The sequence below is a fragment of the Periplaneta americana genome, chromosome 5, assembly GCF_040183065.1.
Source record: "Periplaneta americana isolate PAMFEO1 chromosome 5, P.americana_PAMFEO1_priV1, whole genome shotgun sequence".
In the NCBI taxonomy this organism is placed as follows: domain Eukaryota; kingdom Metazoa; phylum Arthropoda; class Insecta; order Blattodea; family Blattidae; genus Periplaneta; species Periplaneta americana.
The window spans coordinates 185,112,074-185,133,091 of NC_091121.1; the positions used below are offsets into that span (position 1 = coordinate 185,112,074).

The following is a 21,018-nucleotide window of genomic DNA, read 5'->3' on the forward strand; positions in this document are numbered from 1 at the left end:
TCATAACTAGGAATGTTTATTGTTGCTGAAGATGATTTCATTTCACGCTTTGTTTGTGAAACACAACAGATAAGAGCTCGGGTATGAACATTATTTAATTTAAACAAATCTCTCGCCTCTCGCTCATGTTTATCAAGTAAGAAAATATATCTTGTGATTCCCTGTTATTGGGCTTCGTCAATCGATATCCTTCAAGATATACTGAAAGATGGTTGTTTAAAAAACGATTTGGCTTTCCTATTAGCAAATTTAAGTTTTTTGTGTGACACCATAAAAAAACTCGAAACATCCAAAAACCTGTTGTCTGAAACAGGGAGGTGCGTGCCGTGGAAATTAAACTAGACTCGCTACCAGGTTCAGAAATACAAGTACTAAGGGACAAATTCCAGAATGTGTTTGGGAAAAACAATGAATATACATAAAAATATGTGTAAAGTTGCTCAAGTATTGGAGGATGTGCTTGTAGGTGAAACTGACGGCGTTTGTGTGTGTGACATTCATCTCTTTAAATATGCACGTCTGACGTCCTGTGATGTGGAAAGATCGTTTTCACAGTATAAGTCGTTGTTCAGAGATAATTGGCGTGCATTTGTGATGGAGAATTTGGAGATGATCTTTGTTGTTCACTGCAATTCTCGGCCAACTACTAGCACTCAAGTGTGGATGTGAGTACCTAGTAACATTTTTTTTCCCCAAGCTAAGTAAGGTATTTTTGTCATATTTAAAAAAAATGTTTTTTTTTTTTTATTTTTAGCTAATATTTTCGTACTTTTTAGCACATAAAAAATAAATATATTTAAATTTTTAGCACATAAAAATCCGCTCCCTACTGATTACATAAATAACATTGATAAGCACTGTTATTAGTCGTCTTAACAATGTTGAAGATGAGACTGGGAAACTAGTGCGTGCTAAATTGAAAATGGTGTTGGATAAAAATTCTGGTTTCAACACTCTTAGCACGATTGCTGAAATTTTCTCAAATAAGTACTTCCCTACAAGTGTAAATATTAGGTGTGACATAAATCATTCCAGGTGTTATCCTATTGTTTCAGCAGATGTGGAATGATCGTTTTCTAGGTATAAAACTTTATCTGACAGAAGAAAGCATTTCTCTTTTAACAACTTGAAACGTGTATTCTTTCTTTATTGCAACTCATCATTACATATGTAAAAGTAATCGTTGTAATTCCTATTTTACTCTTTCAAGTGTTTTATCTTTAAACTTGTAATTTATTAACAATTGATGCCATAGGGTCTCGTGTGTTAAAGTCATTCTTAGCTATAATTAGTAATCATTTGTACTCAAGAAACTTTTATTGTAAATGATTTCCTATGTTTTCTTATCATTTATCTTAATGCTTTTTTTTTCTTTCAAATTGTCACATAATTGTTTTTAATCATTGTTCATTGTGAATTGATTAGTAGGCCGATCTATCGAACCCTTATTTAGGGCGGCTTTTTTATTTATTTATTTATTTATTTTTTTTGGCAATACCGTACTTTCTTATAGAGTAACTGTACTGCATCAGAAGTTCAGAAGTCAGTCTGCTATTGTTATTCCTTCTCTGCCAACTCAACTATACAACGTAGCAAAGCTAGTTTTTAGTAATACTTTTTGTTATCTCTAATAATAACTAAACAAAATTATATTTCAGTTTATTAATACAATCTTTACATTTTAAACTACTGCAGCAACAAGCATTAAAAAACATTCTCACATATGATTCGAAGAAATTTCATGCAGAAAATATCTGTACATAATACCAAAATGACATACTATGAGTTGCTGCACTTCTGAATACAATTGAGATCAGAGTGTTTCCTAGAAATGTAGGCCTACACTACATGCTTCTAACCAACGTATTCGTACAACAGTCTTCATGCCTCATTGGATACTTCATGAACTTCACCTTTATTAGTGAGATCATAATCAGTTCCTTCATATTCCGTATGTTTCTTCATGATAGTCTGCAACTGTCCATATGAAAACTTTGTTTTGGACCACTGCCATCTACAGTGAAACCTGTAAATAGAAATAAACCATGGAAGGTATGAGATTCAACAAAACAGAACTGCTCTAATAATCCATGTTGAATCTTTCATACACTACTTTTAACACTTGAATATAAATAATTGATTAAATGGCGATCTTATTCGTGTTAATTGTGTAAGCATGTGCGGCTTACAGCTGTTTCGGTGTTTCTTCACACCATCCTCAGAGCCTACTAGATCTCGGCGTCATCTCGAACTTCACTGCCTGTTGTGTGGGTGCGTTCGATTGTTGAAAAATATTGAAATGTGGTGTCAAATAGTGTGTGTGTTCTGAAATTGATCTGTGTGTTGAGAATTTGATCAGGGTGTGTTTTAGTGTGTCTGTATATTTCGTATTGTTCTAGTGTGTTTAGTTTTTGGGTTGTATGTGTAGGATTTCCATGTCTGTATTTATGTTACTGTATGTGTGGTTGGCATTAGTTATGTGTTTGGCATATGTAGATGTATTGTGTCCTCTGGTTATTGCTTTAATGTGTTCTTTGTATCGAGTTTGGAATGATCTGCCTGTCTGTCCAATGTAGAAACTGTCGCAACTATTACATGTGAGTTTGTATATATTATTATTATTTATATTTCTATCGTTTTAGTTTTTATTATACTGATATAAATGTGATGGGGGATAAGCTCTATTAATATATTTTTATAATTTTTATTGTCCTTAATTCATGTTGGTTTTATAATAACTATCAGTTTAAGTTTGTTAAAATTTTATTTTGTTAATGTGTGTTTTATTATTATTTAAGTATTTTATATTGAAATTTTTTATTAAATTATTGTTAGAGTTTGGGCCGAATAACGGCATGTTAAAGGCCCTACCACTGGGGGGGGGGGGGGGGGTTTCCTTTTTGTGTACACATAATAATTCATCTGGGTTCTACTAATGGTACCCTTTACATAAACAATAGTATATTTGGACAACTGTATTCACTCTATTATAATGCAATTACCAATAAGACATTGTCACAAGAACAAAGGATGAGAACCCCACGTGTGTGGCCATTCGTGTATTACTGGTGAACAGGAAGTACCCAAGACCTCCTACAAATCCACTGCCAATTCCATATAGGAAACTGCTTCTGAAGCAAGGGATGTTGCTTATATCCCGTTTGAAAATAATCACTGGTTTCTGTAATAGAAAACATGACATTATTAATTTACATACCCATACCAATATTTTACAGTGAAATGCAAATTATTTTGTGATAATAAAGTCAAAGAAATCTTATCTCAGTGTTTATTTCTAATGGCATTAGATAGGTGATGCTAGTTAAATCATTTTCTGTACTAGTAGCCTATAATGTCAAACTTTTCTGTATATATTTCTATATTTCAACTATAATTAAGACTTTATAGTACTATTAAGATTTTTTTGACATGTTCCATATTCTAGTTGCAAAGCAATGTGCAAATACCATGGAATGTTAATAAATACAATACAATACAACACAATCTTCTAACATTCTTCTACAGTGACCTAATCTGTATAAACATACACACATACTGTATATACATCCCCCTCTCCCTTCCTCACCCTCTTGCCCACTCACTCCCTCTCAGTTATTTGTGTTGTACTTGTACTGTTTATGTTAGTGAAAGTGAACATACTTTAACACCAAATAATAATACTTACTTACTGGCTTTCAAGGAACCCGGAGGTTCATTGCCGCCCTCACATAAGCCCGCCATTGGTCCCTATCCTGAGCAAGATTAATCCAGTCTCTATCATCATATCCCACCTCCCTCAAATCCATTTTAACATTATCTTCCCACCTACGTCTCGGCCTCCCCAAAGATCTTTTTCCCTCTGGCCTCCCAATTAACACTCTATATGCATTTCTGGATTCGCCCATATGTGCTACATGCCCTGCCCATCTCAAACGTCTTTTTTGGATTTAATGTTCCTAATTATGTCAGGTGAAGAATACAATGTGTGCAGTTCTGTGTTGTGTAACTTTCTCCATTCTCCTGTAACTTCATCCCTCTTAGCCCCAAATATTTTCCTAAGCACTTTATTCTCAAACACCCTTAATCTCTGTTCCTCTCTCAAAGTGAGAGTCCAAGTTTCACAACCATACAGAACAACCGGTAATATAATTGTTTTATAAATTCTAACTTTCAGATTTTTCGACAGCAGACTGGATGATAAAAGCTTCTCAACCGAATAATAACAGGCATTTGCCATACCGAGCTTATTTGAAGGATTCGTAACAAGCTTTTTTTACGGTGAAGTGTCCAAATAATAATAATAATAATAATAATAATAATAATAATAATAATAATAATAATGATAATAATAATAAAGATAATATTTTTGGACCAAAATATTTAAATTTCAATAAATAGTAGTGAGATTAAATTGTCAAGATTAACTAAGTTACCAAAGCCACATAACAGAATATACAATACTGTGGTAGTTTAACCAGGTCTTCTGTGTCCTCTTGGTCCATTGGACATAATTATCTTTGGGATTCTTGTGTTATCCATTCTCTTTACATGGCATAAGCAAATTATTAGACTTGTATCAATTTTGTCTTTAACTGATTCAACATTTCATTCTGTTAAAATGTCTTTATTTTTTTAATTTAAAAAAGAATATGCTGCTCTTCTTTTGAGAAATATTATTTCAACGATTTTCAATTTTTTTTATCTCTTTGTTTTACAGTCCGAAATTTCGCTTCTTTATACAACTACCAAAGCCAGGATATTATATGCTATATTTTGATTCGAGAGGACTTTTGTACTAAATTAGACTTTAGAGCATTATTTAGTTTTCCTAAAATTTATTTGAACTTTTTTTTCTAATTTCATTTATTTTATTTCATAGATCTCACATCAACATTGAAGCTGCAACATATGGAACAAGTCAACAGATACACATTTATTTGGCGAGATGAGGTAATGTATAGTGCATCTTTCAATTTTCATAATAATTATACCCTCCTGGGTCCTGAGACATTTGTTGTTTTACTTTTAAAGTTCAATATAATTCTACACTTCAAAAAAAATCACTGATATGAGGAAAAATGATGAAAAAATTCTGCAGGTTACAGTTAGAGCACAAATGCCGGTGCCGTGGAACTGTCTAGAGTCGACCTGGGGGTCTAGATTCGACCACTGTGTACACTTTCTAATTTCACGTGTTTATTCCAATAGAATTGCCTACTAGCCGCCACTGCTTGCTTCCAGCTGACTAATAACACTTCCCCTTTCAATCTCGCAAGGTAGTGCCAAATGTATTTTGCGTCCTTGATTATGTAAAATTCATTGTTGCCAATAGCAAAAATAGTAACAAAAAAGTACTCCGTCTAACTTTTAACAAATTTATCCTTGTTTAACTCTAATGCAATACAAAATAACTGTATTTCTGTAATCAGAATTTTAAGCTTAACAACATATTACAACAAAAAATATTTTTCAATATTATTGAGAGATGTCAGAAGTTGAAGTTGTATTCCAGTACAGAGTCGACCATGCAGGCCTGTGGAATTAATCCATTCGAGCCACAAAGAGTCCTTAATAATCTGGTTTAACAGAGTCTCTAGAATCTCAGTCCACACCGGCACTGGTGGGAGAAGGGGTCATCAAAGTGCTCCAGGTCATGAGATATGAAAAATAATTAGCTGCCAAGAAAAGGAAAAGGAAAAGGAAAATTGAAATTGAACCAGGGAAAAATATTGTATCAGTAGGCCTACTGAAGGCGGAACATCTCAGTTAAATGAAGAAATCTCTCATCCTGTCTCAACTGAGGAGACCAGAAAAAGAGAAGCCAAGAAAACCACTAAGAAAAGAAAACAGAGAGGATACCAGGAGTCCAGTGATAGTGATGAAGACGGACGACATTCCATTAAAGATTCGTCAGATGAGTGGGTTGAAGAGGAAGATAACAATGATAATGACAATTTCGATGACCCTAAATCAGGAGTTCAGCTTTTAGTGAAGTTCCCAACTAAAAAGACAATTAAATTTTATGTCGGTTGCATTGAGGAACTGGTTACAGGAGAAGGACCTGAACTTCGTTTTGTTAGAAATTGTGATGGATTCCAGTTCAAATATCCTGAGGTGGCGGATGTGAGTCTTATTGACTATGTTCAAGTAGAAAGAAAACTAAGTGCTTCTGTTCCTATGGAGAAAAAGGAATTCTTAAAATTTGGTGTTGATTTTAAGGGTTATGGTATTAATTAGGAGATGGAAACTGTATTTTCTGTATTTTTCAGGGCTATTTTATTAATTAGTACATTAATAATGTGATAATGTTGTGTGTAGTTTGACGTAATTTTATGTATGCTAATTAATTAAATATTTCCTATTAAATTTATGAGCCTTAACCTATTTAATATATGCACATTAAAATAACTGTATTAAAGTTCGCATTTTTCTATCCCAAATAAATAAAAAATAAAATATAGAAAAGTAAATAATAATAAAAGCATCCAAAAGGAGGTCGATATCGACCGGAATGAGAGCAAACATTCATTTACATGTATTTTTAATGTGGTGGTCGACTTAACACCATGTACAGGGTTGAGTCGACCGGTGTTTAAAATTTGTTTTCCTCAGTGATCGTGGAAGTTCATAAAATGAAAATAACACAAAACAATCCCTGAGTTGTGCACTATAACATAACATTTTCAGTGAAATAGTAGATCGCATTGTCTGTCAAGTAGCGTTAAAAATACGAAAAAAAGTGGTCGACTCTAGACGGTTTGGCAGTACCTATATTATACTATATTTTGGGTCTCTGCACATACTGTAGCCTACAACTTATATCATAATCATGTATGAAGTATGGTATAGTATACTATACTCTCAGGACTCAGGAAGATTTGTCACATCTCAGGTATTGAAAATTTGAAACTTGAACTAATGATATATTTTGCGTTGTAAATATGACTCTTTGTAAATTATTCTCCTAGTCAGCGATGATCGCTTGATTATCTGCAAAACAAAAGATGTTTAATTTCGCAGACTTTGTTAACGATCATGAACAGTGTTCAATAGTGGTGATCACATTGCATAATTACTTGTTATCAGAATTCATTTTTTTCTCAAGTGGGGAAGCATGGTCGGTCACAAGTAGTACATCTGAAGAGAAAGCTTGCATTTCTTTCATTGCTGATGATAAATAAGGGAATTTACGACGTTTCGGAGGATGACTCTATCTTCGTCTTCAGATGAACAAAAAACAAAGGAAGAGCCAACTCCTCTCACTGTGGGAAAGTCTGAAAGCAAAGAAATTTGAAGCTCGCGCCTTAAAGCTCTGCAGCTATCGAGCACGACTGCTTAGTTGAAATGACTGTCGATTTACGTCAACAATCGATACTTGCGCAAGCAAAACATTGTCCTCAACTCAAAATGGAAGCTAGGAAATTATTTTTGAATCAGACTATTCACTTTTGCAAACATGGCAACTATGTGATGCAACGATATTTGTTCAAGTAAAGTGGTTGATGACTTTTTAATAAATGAAAGTGTGCGTTCTTCTAAAGAACAAGTGTTGTGTTAAAGTAGCACGCAAAGACATAAATAATTCTTCAGCAGTATTTCGTAAATACAGATGCACGTTTCATGCCACGTACCGAATCTTTGAGTTTTAATTATATGTATTCATTTCCACAGCTCTCAATAGAACATACCTGTATATCATCCAGGTCATCAGACATCGTGTTATTTATTAATAATCATTACCCAGTTTATTTTCATGAAATATAATTACGACATTTATCTCACGTTTTCAACATCGCCATGTATGATAGTGGAGACATCTACGAAGTGCACTGGGAAGTACCGAGTCTTGACAGTTTGGTGTGATACCGTTTCTAATTAGAAATTATCTATCACTTAACATATTCCGTATCAGTTTTCATATAAAAAGGTTAGTATTGCGCATAAATAGTCATTGTTTACTACTAGCGTTTGAACATTATCAAATTATATCTAGAATAGATTAAAATGTAACAATGTCACACGGAGGTTAGATTAGATTAGACGTGAATGGTTTCACACTTGATACACATTTAATATTATAAATCTTGTTCCAAGGTGCTGTGCACCTCCACTGCCATGCAATGGAGGGGCGAGAACTTGACCCGTACGAGCAGCAGCTGTTGGCTGTGTTTGAAAGCTGTGATCAAGACCAATCTGGGAGTTTGGATGGTCATGGGTTAGAACAACTTTGTGAAAAATTGCAACTTGAAGAGCAAGGCTTTCAGTTGATGAAATGTTTGCTTGGAAATACTGCTTCTAACAAAAGAGTGACATTCCCTGAATTTAGAGATGGTCTTCTCGCTCTTTTGGGTGAAGATCAAGGGGAAAGACCGGAAAGAAGGGAAATTGGAGATAGGGGGTCGCCAGGTATGTTATGATTAACATTTTGGATTACTTACCCAAAATATGTAACAGGTAGGCCTATATCATCTAGTATTAGGGTATTTGTATTTCTGTCAGTTCTTTAGATACAATTCTCTTGCAATAAAGAAATAGTGTTTATGATTTAAAATAAATCTAGGCCTAGGCTATTCTATTACATAACCAGGAGAAACTAACGCACAAGTAGTTCTCGTGATTTCGGATGTAAAAATCGTTGAATTTGTAAGGGATAAAATCCTTAATCTTTGAAATCCATCTCCGCAAGAAATCTCTTACAAATTAGACCATTTTCACTTCCAAAATCACCGGAACTACCTCAATGCTCGCTTTTCCGGAATTTTTTTGTGGAGATGCAGTTGATGGTATAGCCTATGCAAGGCATAACAAAAGCCTAAACCAACCAAACCTAATGTGTCACAGATTCGTATATAGCCTATGCAAGGTGTATAAGCAGAGTACGAAGGACTGCCTCAAGTTCTCGATCGAAGTGAGTTGAATTTTAGAACAAAATAATTTCTGTGTATTCCAGCACCACATCAAAATCTGTGCTTCATTGGTTGGTCATGATAATATCTTTGAAAAATACTGGAGTGCAAGAGGTCAAATGACTTTGTCAAACGCCTGGCATTAGAAAACAACAACATATTCCAGCACCAGTCGTTTTATTAAAGTTATTGCCAACTTTAGAGCCATCCATGTAGATGTGTACCCACTCAGTTTGTATTAATTTCTAGTGCAATTTGTTTCAAATGAATAGGATTTTTATTCTGTTGTTTAATTTGTTCTATCAAATTTATATTATTATGGATTTTTAATCTGTTGTCAGAATAAGGCGGAAGATGTAAATTTTTCATATTATTTTTGTCTAATGGAAGAGTATATTATTTTTGGAAATATTTAACTTTCTGATGAAACATTGTTGGGTCTCTAAGGTTGTAAGAGTATCGGAGTAGATTCTCCAGTAGTCTACGTTAGGTATTCTTTTCAGTTTTTGATGTAAAATTAGGCTACATTGATTTCTGTCTGATAGTAATGGAGTAATGTAGCACGTATGGGCGAATCCAGAAATGCATATAGAGTGTTAGTTGGGAGACCGGAGGGAAAAAGATCTTTGGGGAGGCCGAGACGTAAATGGGAAGATAATATTAAAATGGATTTGAGGGAGGTGGGATATGATGATAGAGACTGGATTAATCTTGCTCAGGAGAGGGACCTCTGGCGGGCTTATGTGAGGGCGGCAATGAACCTCCGGGTTCCTTAAAAGCCATTTGTAAGTAAGTAAGTAATGGAGTGTTATCTGTAAAACCTTACAGAACTGATATAGGTATGGATGAAACAGCACCTGTAATAATGTGTAGTTTGATTTTGGACTCTCTCAATTTTATCTAAATTTGATTTTTTTGATGTAATAATTGTTTCACAACCTTACTGGAGAATTTGTTTAATATGTGTTTTATATGTTGTAAGCAAGACTTGTCTAGAGCATTCCCATTCACTTCCAGCTAGTCTTTTCAAGGTGGAAAGTCTTCTACGTGTCTTCTCCATTGCTATAGGTAGCCTACATGATGTTTCCAGGTCAATTTGCTATCAAAAGTTACATCAAAATATTTATAAGCTTGTGTTTGTGTGATGGGTTCATTATTCAATAGAAGTGAAACCATTGTTATTTGATGAGCTGAGGAGAGTATTTGGTAATTTGTTTTGTCTACATTAACATTCATATAATTTTTTCTGCACCACTCAGCTAATTTACAAAGTGCATGATTCATTTGCAAGGAGAGTTGGCAATTTAAATGTTTAGAAAAAGTAATATCGAGATCAGTGTCAAGTAGCAACTCGATTAATGATATGAATAAGGTTGTTGGGATCCTTGCTGGCTCCTAAATTTTTGGGGATACTCCTCAAATGAGATGAAATTTCTGCTCCCCTGAAATAAGAAAAGTTAAAGGCAACTACTTTTCATCTACTTTTATTTATTTATTTAATCCACTCAGCAATGTAATTACAGAGTAGATAAAATGAAAATAACAGTAGTAATACATATACTTGCTTACTTACTGGCTTTTAAGCAACCCGGAGGTTCATTGCCGCCCTCACATAAGCCCGCCATTGGTCCCTATCCTGAGCAAGATTAATCCAGTCTCTACCATCATATCCCACCTCCCTCAAATCCATTTTAATATTATAGTAATACATATAATAATGGTATTTAAACTTAAACAGTTACAATCCAATACTACTCAACAAAAGATATCAAGCAAATATTACATGCAAATCTCGGTAAACAAAAACAAAAGTATTCACAGTATGAAGAAAACATGAAATGCAAATAACTAGTCACAGATTAGTAACAATAATACAATAACTGATGAGGGACTAGACCTACGTTAAGTCAGAATTAGGAGTGAGTTCGTAATGATAATTGATATGAAATAATCTAAGAAAGAAGACCAAAAATACAATATGCAAACCAGTTAAGATCTATTTATTAGCAAAATACTTATGGAGTGTTTTGAACGCTACCGGTATTTGTTTCTCTGAAGAGTGTGGTTCTATCCTGAAAGATGTCAATATTTCTCAGTTTATTATAGAAGGAACAGATTCTAAGAAGTGGAGAGTCTATGTCTATGTATGTGATGGCAGCTTGACAGACTTGGAGAAAGTGTCAAATCTACAAGAGAAAAATTTGAAATTATTTAATTCTCTTGATTGATCTTGGAGATCTATTGCATTGCAGAATTTAACAGTTGTAGTTAAATATTTTCTAGTGCAAAGTGACAGAACAGACTCGATATCTTTATGAAGTTATCAGTAACCTATAGCACGTGTCCGTCAGTGTCCTGACTTTCACATTTATTGATAAATCGCTTTGATATTGATATGCTTCATTATACTCTAAACTTTTATTGTAAAAAAATTTGGTAGCCCTAATCATTTACATTAGCAAGTGGCGTATTTTCTCGACCAACTTTATTTCAAGCTCCTTGATTAGACTTGAGAAATAACTTAGGGTGCTATTGATAGACATTTTGCAGCACGCGCTACGAGCATACTAAGCTAGCCCCGGCTATCCACTGGTTACTAGTACAGAATTCAAATCATATCCTATCGCTAACACTGGTTTATGAATACGAAAAACGCTGATCATCCACTGGAAGCCCGCGCTAAAAATGTCTATGAATACGGCTCTTAGAAACTACTAAAATTGAGGAGAAAGCAATATAAAATAACTCTACCTTGTCAGAGTCTTGGCCTCACTTCACTTAGATATCTTCTCAACTAACCCACTCTAACCTTGTAACAGACCTCGGTCTCTGTCACTTAGCTCTCTCCTCCTCTAACCCGCTCCAATTTTGTCACAGTCCTTGGTGTCTCATCACTCAGCTATTCCCTCATTTAACCCACTATAACCTTGTCACAATCTAGACCAGTGCCGGGCATGAGAGCGGTTCAGTCTAGTCGGCCAGAGCTGCTCTCGCTCCACAAGGCACTTCAATTCTAAGCCGGAGCAGAACGCTCACGCAGTGGCGGACTCGCATTACAGCTACCTTCCCTGCATTAATGTAACAAGAGCCACAGTTGTTCTAGTCATTCAGTCTGTCAGTACGTAATAGTTTATAAGGATATTACATCAATCCATTGTACATTACAGAATTTATAACACTCTTAGGCCCGATTGTATAAACCATTTAATCTTAGATCAGAGGTTAAATTGATCCTTGTTTCAGCTGAACTTGGAATTTTGTGTTGTATAAAGTCTAATCTGAGATTAATTTGTCTCAAACTAAAGTCAACTTTGACTGACGAAATTTCTCCGATTAAGTTAGATGATCTAAGTTCAGTTATTCTTTCCTGTTTGAAATATACGAGTGACAGATTGTGCAAATAAAATATCCATTATTATTAATATTAATAGATATGTTAGGTACATTTATATATATTTCTTTCAATTTCTTGCCTTAATACACAAACAATCTTATATTTTATAAGGCTCTATCGTGTTCAGCAGTATCAAATAACATAACCTATAATTATATTATGTTTATAACAACCATTAATTATTAATGGATAAGATAGGTACATTCATAAATGTTCAATTACCTGTATTACTAAACGAAAATTGTCGTTTTATAAAGCTTTATTATGTTTAGCAGTATCAAACACCATAACAATATGATAACTCGGAGAACAGTCAACCTTCTTCTTTTCTTCTTATTGTCCGCCATTATTTACATTGCAAAAAAAAAAAAACTAGTCTCCAACAGAGTGTAATACGGAAAGTTGCGAAAAAGTAGTTGTAAAGTCGCTAAATTTCTCATTATCAACAAAGAAAGATTAAATTTTGTCACTATGGGTGCTAAAAAGGTCACTAAATCCCTATTTAAGCAATATAAAAGTTAAAAGAAATTGTTGTTGAAAAATAGTTAAAATCACCAGATTGGCAACACTGAACAAACCTGTATAACATGGTCCGCGCATCACGTATTTCACCTGTTTATGCGATGTTGCCAAATCCTCTTCACGTGAACTTAGATTGCATTTGAACCAAGGTAATTTGATCGCAGAAAAGTTTTATACAATAGAAGAAGTGTCTGAACTCGGTTTACTTTTCGATCTTCGATCAAAGTTGATCTTTAGTCAGGGAGTTTTATACAATTGGGCCTTATTAATTTAATGGAATAAACTTCGCTCTACACACACACATATGCACGCACGCACATAAACACACACAAATCATTAGGCTATATGCACAATGCTTTAACAATTACATAATGGTATTAATAATACCACACTTACGGTAGCGAGGTATGGACAGTCAGAAAAGCTGGTGATGACAGCGGAAATGAGGTTCATGCGACGAACAGCGGGATGCTCTTTGCTGGAACACCGTAAAAATGTGGACATATTGCAGGAACTCAAAATGGATCCTATAGTTAATTTTATTCAACAATATCGACTTCAGTGGAAAAAAGCATGTCGAAAGGATGGATCGCACTAGATGGCCTAAACAGGTTCTTACTTATGTACCAAGAGGAGAGAGGAAATTGGTAAGACCACGAAAGCGCTGGCATGAGACCGTAACAGATCCTGTAGGGTCTAATACGTGACGGATATGATGATGAATAATATAAACATATGTAATAAAGGATTTAAATCAGAAATTTACTATCTTTGTAAATTTAACGTTATGTTATAGGCTAAGACCACACTGTACGTGAGCCTGGCTGTTACGGTAGTGGCTAGAAACACTTTTGTTTTATAAATTTAATTTGTACTCACTAGCTAGCTAGTTAAATAAATAAAATAAATACAATTACAAAATTATTAATAAACATTCTCTTACACCTTTTTTGTATGAATAAACTATTGTAACAAAATCGTACTTCTATCGATCTGAAATCAATAAATATTTGCTATTGAAACAAAACTTTTTCAAACTCAATAACCAAAATAACTATGTGGTTGTTTTCTGAGACTTATGAGATCGTTTCATTTGCAGAAGTCGTTTAATGTTTGGAACAAATGAATTAGCCATGTTCAATCTCAAAACATAATTTAGGTTTTCGTCTGACATACAGCTTCTCAGGTGGGTGCATCTTCAAAGTTCGCCATCCTACTACAGAGTCAACCGCTGCACTGACAGCGAGTGACGTACAGTATGCAAGCATCACGCCGCTCGGGAGAATTGCTCTTTACAGTAAACAGTGCTCATTTCTCAGAATCACGTAATGTGCCCAGCCCTGATCTAGACCTCACGTCAGCTGTGCCCTCATCTAACCCACTATTATTCAGTAATCTGCAAATACATTCTAGAATGATGGGACTTTTGTCCACATTATACCTCAATGTCCCACCTCCTTTGCGTCCACAAGATAGTTCATATCATGAGGCTTATTTCTTCCATGTGTGTTCTGTCTCAAAACCTGAAAAAAATGTTTACTTTGAGATTATTAATATCTCTGAGCCGATCTGCATAGACATCATCCTTCACAAAACCCAAACAAATCAGGTGTTATCAGGTCGGCAGGATTTGGACATCATGTAATTGTCCACCATAACCTCACCAATAGATGTTGAATGTTATTTATAGTCGAACCATCGGATCTGTGCCCCCGGTAAGATATGCGAACGGAACCCTAATTCCTTCTCAGCCTCGGTAATTCATTTCCCTCCCTGCATTCCTATCTCTCTCCGTTTCTCTCCCCCACTGCTCACAATTTTGAACCTTCTTCAGTTTATTTGCACTTGCAGTCCAGTGTTGTCAACTCAACATGAATACTGTAGCACGGAGTGGTGAAAAAAATATTATGAAGCAAATAATAGCATTTTTCAATGAAAAGAAACAAACAGGTCAATATCTGTTTCCTCTAAATCAGGCAATGAAAAGAGCAGCTGCGATCACAGATGAGGCTTATTTTATTTCAATTGATTATGTATTAAAATTACTTAACTAATACTGATATAATACAACATTTTTGTGTAATTTATAAAGGCGGGTCAGAGCGCCTAATAAAGAAAATCAGGCGAGAGGGAGTCTGTGCAGGAGATGAAAAGCTAGAGTCACCAGGGAGGAACAGACCAAGGGAACTTTTAATTATTGTAAATGATATGGACAGATGTATTTTAAGAAGAAAGATACAAGAATTTTATACCATGCAGAAAGAAGTTCCGACTTTGAAGAAATTATTGAAGGTTGCGAAGAAAGCAATAAATTTCCAAGATGGGAAAGAAACGTTACGGATTAATAGAAGAGGAAGTAGCTAGATTTGTTATCAACTTGGTGAAGACAGCAGCAACAGCAATAGTAGTGACTCAGATTCAGATATGTCTGGGATATGCCCTCTGTAATTTCATGCATAATACAAGTCTTGGTCTTTTGTAAATATGTAAATTATTTTCATAAGAATAAATTAGAACTCCTGCACATTATCAGCATGTTATGTTACATAGTATGTAAATAAGATCGTAGTATGTATTAACTTCGCCATAGCCAGTCCTTAGCCCGGATAAGAAAGAAAGAGGGTACATGACTATGTGTTCATTCATTCCTACAATTTTATAATTTTATTAGGCCTTCAAGATCACGTTCCAAACCTAACAAAATAAGATAATAAGGTGAAGAAAAAGTATTTTTGACGAAAACATTTCTTTTTAGAAACGAAATAGATTCCCTTCACGTAAATTCCATTTAACCAACAAATAGCCACTGTAATCATATAATTATCTCCAATTAATCGTAGAAGTCAGTCAGCCTTATTAGACCTACTTAAATTAAATTATGAATAAGTAATAATTAACCTCACATTATTAATAAGCAATATTCAAGAGACATAACACTGTTTGGTGGAAGTTTGGCAACGCCACTATTCGGCAAGGTTTGTGGCCTGCAGTTTGACGTGGTGGGAGGAAAGCTGGTGGAATGGAGTGAGTACAGATGTTAACTTTTCCAAGAACGATGACAGCGCTGAAGGGGCATAGATCCGATGGTCCGACTATACGAACATCTTTTCCTCAATGAGGTGATGCATCATCCTGCTGGAATACATGCCCGTATTGATTTCCTGTTGCAGCTGTGGTATGAAAAGCAGAAATTATGTTATTCGTTTCTGGAAATCCACATTGTGCAATGCTTGAATACGTTGCATGAGATAGAGGTAAGGTTTCAGGTATCGTTGACAAGTTGTGTTTGGCATAGCTATCTCTGTGAACAGTCGTGTAAGAATCTTCTTGGGAGTTGCTGTCATACCAGTGCTAACAGCAGCTTTGGTTTCGAGAACACGCCTACGGCCACCTGTGTATGTCATGTTAACACATCACTTTCTTCAGATTTGCAGTGCCATAACCTTATCAACTTGTAATTTGGAGCTCTCAGAACATAATACTTATGGTTAAAATAATGTTGAACTGACATTATCCTTTCAAATTTTGCAACACCTTTCACTAGTTGCCTTGCAGTGAATGCATTTTGTTTATTCAGTCATTGCTAAGTACAGTCTGACTTCTTTTGTTTGTAAAAACAGTAATACAAAACTCTCGTGTTTTAACGTCGTATTGGAACTACAATACCTTTCGTATCATTCCTGATGTAGGCTAATTTTTATAAGGATTTTATTTATGTCATCCCAAATGTACTTACTTACTTACTGGCTTTTAAGGAACCCAAAGGTTCATTGCTGCCCTCACATAAGCCCATCATCGGTCCCTATCCTGTGCAAGATTAATCCAGTCTCTATCATCATATCCAACCTCCCTCAAATCCATTTTAATATTATCCTCCCATCTACGTCTCGGCCTCCCTAAAGGTCTTTTTCCCTCCGGTCTCCCAACTAACACTCTGTATGCATTTCTGGATTCGCCCATACGTGCTACATGCCCTGCCCATCTCAAACGTCTGGATTTAATGTTCCTAATTATGTCAGGTGAAGAATATAATGCGTGCAGTTCTGCGTTGTGTAACTTTCTCCATTCTTCTCCTGTAACTTCATCCTGCTTAGCCCCAAATATTTCCCTAAGCACCTTATTCTCAAACACCCTTAACCTATGTTCCTCTATTAGAGTGAGAGTCCAAGTTTCACAACCATACAGAACAACCGGTAATATAACTGTTTTATAAATTCTAACTTTCAGATTTTTTGACAGCAGACTGGATGATAAAAGCTTCTCAACCAAATAATAACAGGCATTTCCCATAACATTGAACTGACATTATTCTTTCAAATTTTGCAACACATTTCACTAGTTGCCTTGCAGTGAATGCATTTTGTTTATTCAGTTATTGCTAAGTACAGTCTGATTTCTTTTGTTTGTAAAAGCAGTAACACAAAACTCCCGTGTTTTAACGTCGTATTGGAACTACAATAACTTTCGTGTCATTCCTGATGTAGGCTAATTTTTATAAGGATTTTATTTATGTCATCCCAAATGTATCAGACATAATAAATGTTATGTTTTATTTAACAATGCTTGCAACTGCCGAAGTTACATCAGCATCGCTGGTGTGCCGGGATTTTGTCCCGCAGGAGTTCTTTTGCATGCCAGTAAATCTACTGACATGAGCCTGTCGCATTTAAGCACACTTAAATGCCATCGAACCCGCAACCTCGGGCACAGAAGGCCAGCGCTATACCAACTGCGCCAACCAGGCCAACTCAGGCATAATATATCTTTATTTATTTATTTATATTACATACTGATTGGAGTTGATTCTTGAACTGCTGTCAGAAAACTGTATATTTTTAATTTATAATACAGGGTATCTTTTTTATTTGTCTTTGTCTTTGTTTGTAATTATAGTTATTCCTTTATATGAAATTGGTATGTTACTTTTGTATTCTGTAATTCGTAAGAATCTGAATTGTAATTTCAGAAAGAGAAGTGTCTCCCAAATTTGTATTTGGAAAAAAGAAATATGGAAGACGGTCACGACCTGAAAGCACAGAGCAGGATCTGACTCTAGAGCAAGATGAAAACTTGGAGGATTCCGATTTGGAGATATTTGTGCCTGTTGAGGACAAGACTAAGGAAATTACAATGGTGTGTGCCAAAATTTGTGTCTAATCATGTTAATAATAACTTATTGTTATTTTCACACACGAAACAAATTTCCAAACATTTTATTCACAGAGATCAGTGCCTGTTGCATCCTCAATTGAAGACGAGGTTACAAAGAAGAGAAAAACCGGGAATTCTCCAACAGACAGAAAAGCATCTTCTCTTCCAAGTGCTCAGAATTCAGGTAATGTTGCTATTGATAAATATTCACCTTAATATAATTTAATTTGTATCCATTCAGAATTATATGACAGCATTCTCCAATGTTGGTAGTTTGAGTATTTTAATACGTTCAGAGAATTTTGATTCTGCGGTAAAAAGAAAATAATAGGAATAGCACACACTTCGAAACTTCACACAAATTACTACATTTCTCTCACATTTCCAAACAAAACTGGACATTTCTATAAGATTGTTGTCTATAAAATGCACAGAAAATAACTAAAATAATGAAACAGACGTAATATGCATGACATAAAATTATCATTAATTTTGGGATAAAGTGAAGGCTCGATACAGTTTTTTCTGCTTCGTGAAAAAAATACTATTTTGGAAAAGACTGGTTTTGTTCGCAACCTCCACATTTGTAATTTGATTTATTCCTATAAGCCGTTCATAAGACATTTTTACACGTATTTTCTGTTCTTGCAGTGGTTATTTTATCCTGCAATATAAATGATTACGTGGACATATTTGTTAATACAGAACAATGACTTCTCATATGATACAGATATGTACTTCAACCCAATAGGGACTTAAATTTTAGGAATAGGAAATCATAACTCTAGAGTGTAGTTTGTAAAAAGTAACAATTAAGTCTTACTTACTTACTTACTGGCTTTTAAGGAACCTGGAGGTTCATTGCCGCCCTCACATAAGCCCACCGTTGATCCCTATCCTGAGCAAGATTAATCCATTCTCTATCATCATATCCCACCTCCCTCAAATCCATTTTAATATTATCTTCCCATCTACGTCTCGGCCTCCCTGAAGGTCTTTTTCCCTCCGGCCTCCCAACGAACACTCTATATGCATTTCTGGATTTGCCCATACGTGCTACATGCCCTGCCCATCTCAAACGTCTGGATTTAGTGTTCCTAATTATGTCAGGTGAAGAATACAATGCGTGCAGTTCTGTGTTGTGTAACTTTCTCCATTCTCCTGTAACTTCATCCCTCTTAGCCCCAAATATTTTCCTAAGCACCTTATACTCAAACCCCCTTAACCTATGTTCCTCTCTCAAAGTGAGAGTCCAAGTTTCACAACCATAAAGAACAACTGGTAATATAAGTGTTTTATAAATTCTAACTTTCAGACTTTTTGACAGCAGACTGGATGATAAAAGCTTCTGAAGCGAATAATAACAGGCATTTCCCATATTTATTCTGTGTTTAATTTCCTCCCGAGTGTCATTTATATTTGTTACTGTTGGTCCAAGATATTTGAACTTCTCCACCTCTTCAAAACATAAATTTCCAATTTTTAGATTTCCATTTCGTACAATATTCTGGTCACGAGACATAATCATATACTTTGTCTTTTCGGGATTTACTTCCAAACCTATCTCTTTAGTTGCTTTAAATAAAATTCCCGTGTTTTCCCTAATCGTTTGTGGATTTTCTCCTAACATATTCACGTCATCCGCATAGACAAGCAGCTGATGTAACCCGTTCAATTCCAAACCATGCCTGTTATCCTGGACTTTCCTAATGGTATACTCTAGAGCAAAGTTAAAAAGTAAAGGTGATAGTGCATCTCCTTGCTTTAGCCCGCAGTGAACTGGAAATGCATCTGACAGAAACTGACCTATACGGACTCTGCTGTACAATTAAGTCTATGTAACAATAATAATAGAATTTTTAATTACATTCTTTGCATCATAATACCACTCATTATATTATATTGACATCACTGATTGAAATATTAAATTTTAAATAGAGTTAACACTGTTATATCACAAACAGTTTAATGGAATCTGTAAAATAATTTGCCATATGTGTTGAGATTCTGTGTCTATGTAGGCTTATTGCATCTGTACATTATTTATGTATTTATTTACTATTTTATGTATTTTCATATCTGCTGGTAGTTTGTAATATTGAAGTATGTTTTATGCTTTTCCATTGATATACTTTTGTTTCCAGGTTATTGAAAAGTTTTGTCTGCATAGTTGTATATTCCACTCACAGATGTTCTATAGGTTTGGATTATTTTAAATGTTTATGTTAATTGTATTTATTTGTGTCTTTTAGAAATGTCACAAGTGAATTTCCCCAGCTGGCAGACATCAGCAGTTTGCAGTGACAGTGCTACTCCCAGCTTGGGTGAGAATGAAGAAGAGTGCCTTAGAGCTGCGTGGGAGAGGCTGGGAGTTGGCAAGGACGGCTTCCTTGACAGAGGAGAACTTGCTCTTGTTTGTGAATGCATCGGCATGGAGAAAGTAGCAGAGGAGGTAAATAAGGAAATACACATTTAATCCATATGAAATAACTTAGCGGAATGTATTTTTGTTATATCTCGATATATCATCACTATCATAGTCCTTGCGTAATAATTAGTCAAAATTTTGTACCCTTTATTCCTTACTATTATTCCAAATTTGTCATCATATCATAAGCTTCACTTAGATATACCGTATATATGGAAACACTCCATGTCATAGAATAATCCACGCACCCTAAGTTTAGAAGAGAGAGAAAAAAAAACAATTATTGACTGTAATTTGTGTTTTATTTACAAGGAATTAAGTGTTTGCATTTTCTTCAGGACACAATATTGAAATCCAATTGGCTAGAAGATTTAAAGAACAAGGTGAGTATATCAGGTCTAAAATGGTTATGGGATGAAACTGGAGTAATGAATTTAAATGTAATTTGTAAAATCGTAAAACAAGGGTGTATGGAAATTACGAGACAAAAGTTATATCAAAATGTTAAGAGATTAAGAACATTAAGTAATTTTAAGGACATCAAAACGCCATGGGAACAAGAAGAATATGTAAGAATAAATAATAGAGAAATGAGGATGGGTTTAGCTTGGTGGATG

General features: G+C 34.9%; 2 protein-coding genes across 4 annotated transcripts in view; one reads left to right on the forward strand and one right to left on the reverse strand.

The window, feature by feature from the left end:
• Positions 1–1,336: 1,336 nt before the first annotated feature.
• Positions 1,337–7,825, reverse strand: l(3)87Df (lethal (3) 87Df). The gene is made up of 3 exons (XM_069826872.1): positions 7,689–7,825; positions 3,003–3,181; positions 1,337–2,026 (listed from the first exon to the last, which is right to left on the reverse strand). Exons 1-3 carry the CDS (start codon positions 7,713–7,715, stop codon positions 1,882–1,884), a joined length of 351 nt encoding a protein of 116 aa, XP_069682973.1. The 5' UTR covers positions 7,716–7,825; the 3' UTR covers positions 1,337–1,881.
• LOC138700324 (ninein homolog) overlaps positions 7,790–21,018 on the forward strand; it is a 108,547-nt gene continuing 95,318 nt past the window's right edge. For 2 of the 3 annotated variants that reach the window (XM_069826867.1, XM_069826869.1), the window contains exons 1-6: positions 7,790–7,927; positions 8,095–8,406; positions 17,789–17,955; positions 18,046–18,157; positions 20,226–20,425; positions 20,740–20,784. In XM_069826867.1, coding sequence (XP_069682968.1) covers positions 8,121–8,406; positions 17,789–17,955; positions 18,046–18,157; positions 20,226–20,425; positions 20,740–20,784 — 810 coding nt within the window. In that variant the 5' untranslated portion in view covers positions 7,790–7,927; positions 8,095–8,120. The remainder of the gene's footprint in view (positions 7,928–8,094; positions 8,407–17,788; positions 17,956–18,045; positions 18,158–20,225; positions 20,426–20,739; positions 20,785–21,018) is intronic. The other variant, XM_069826868.1, reaches the window with a different exon arrangement.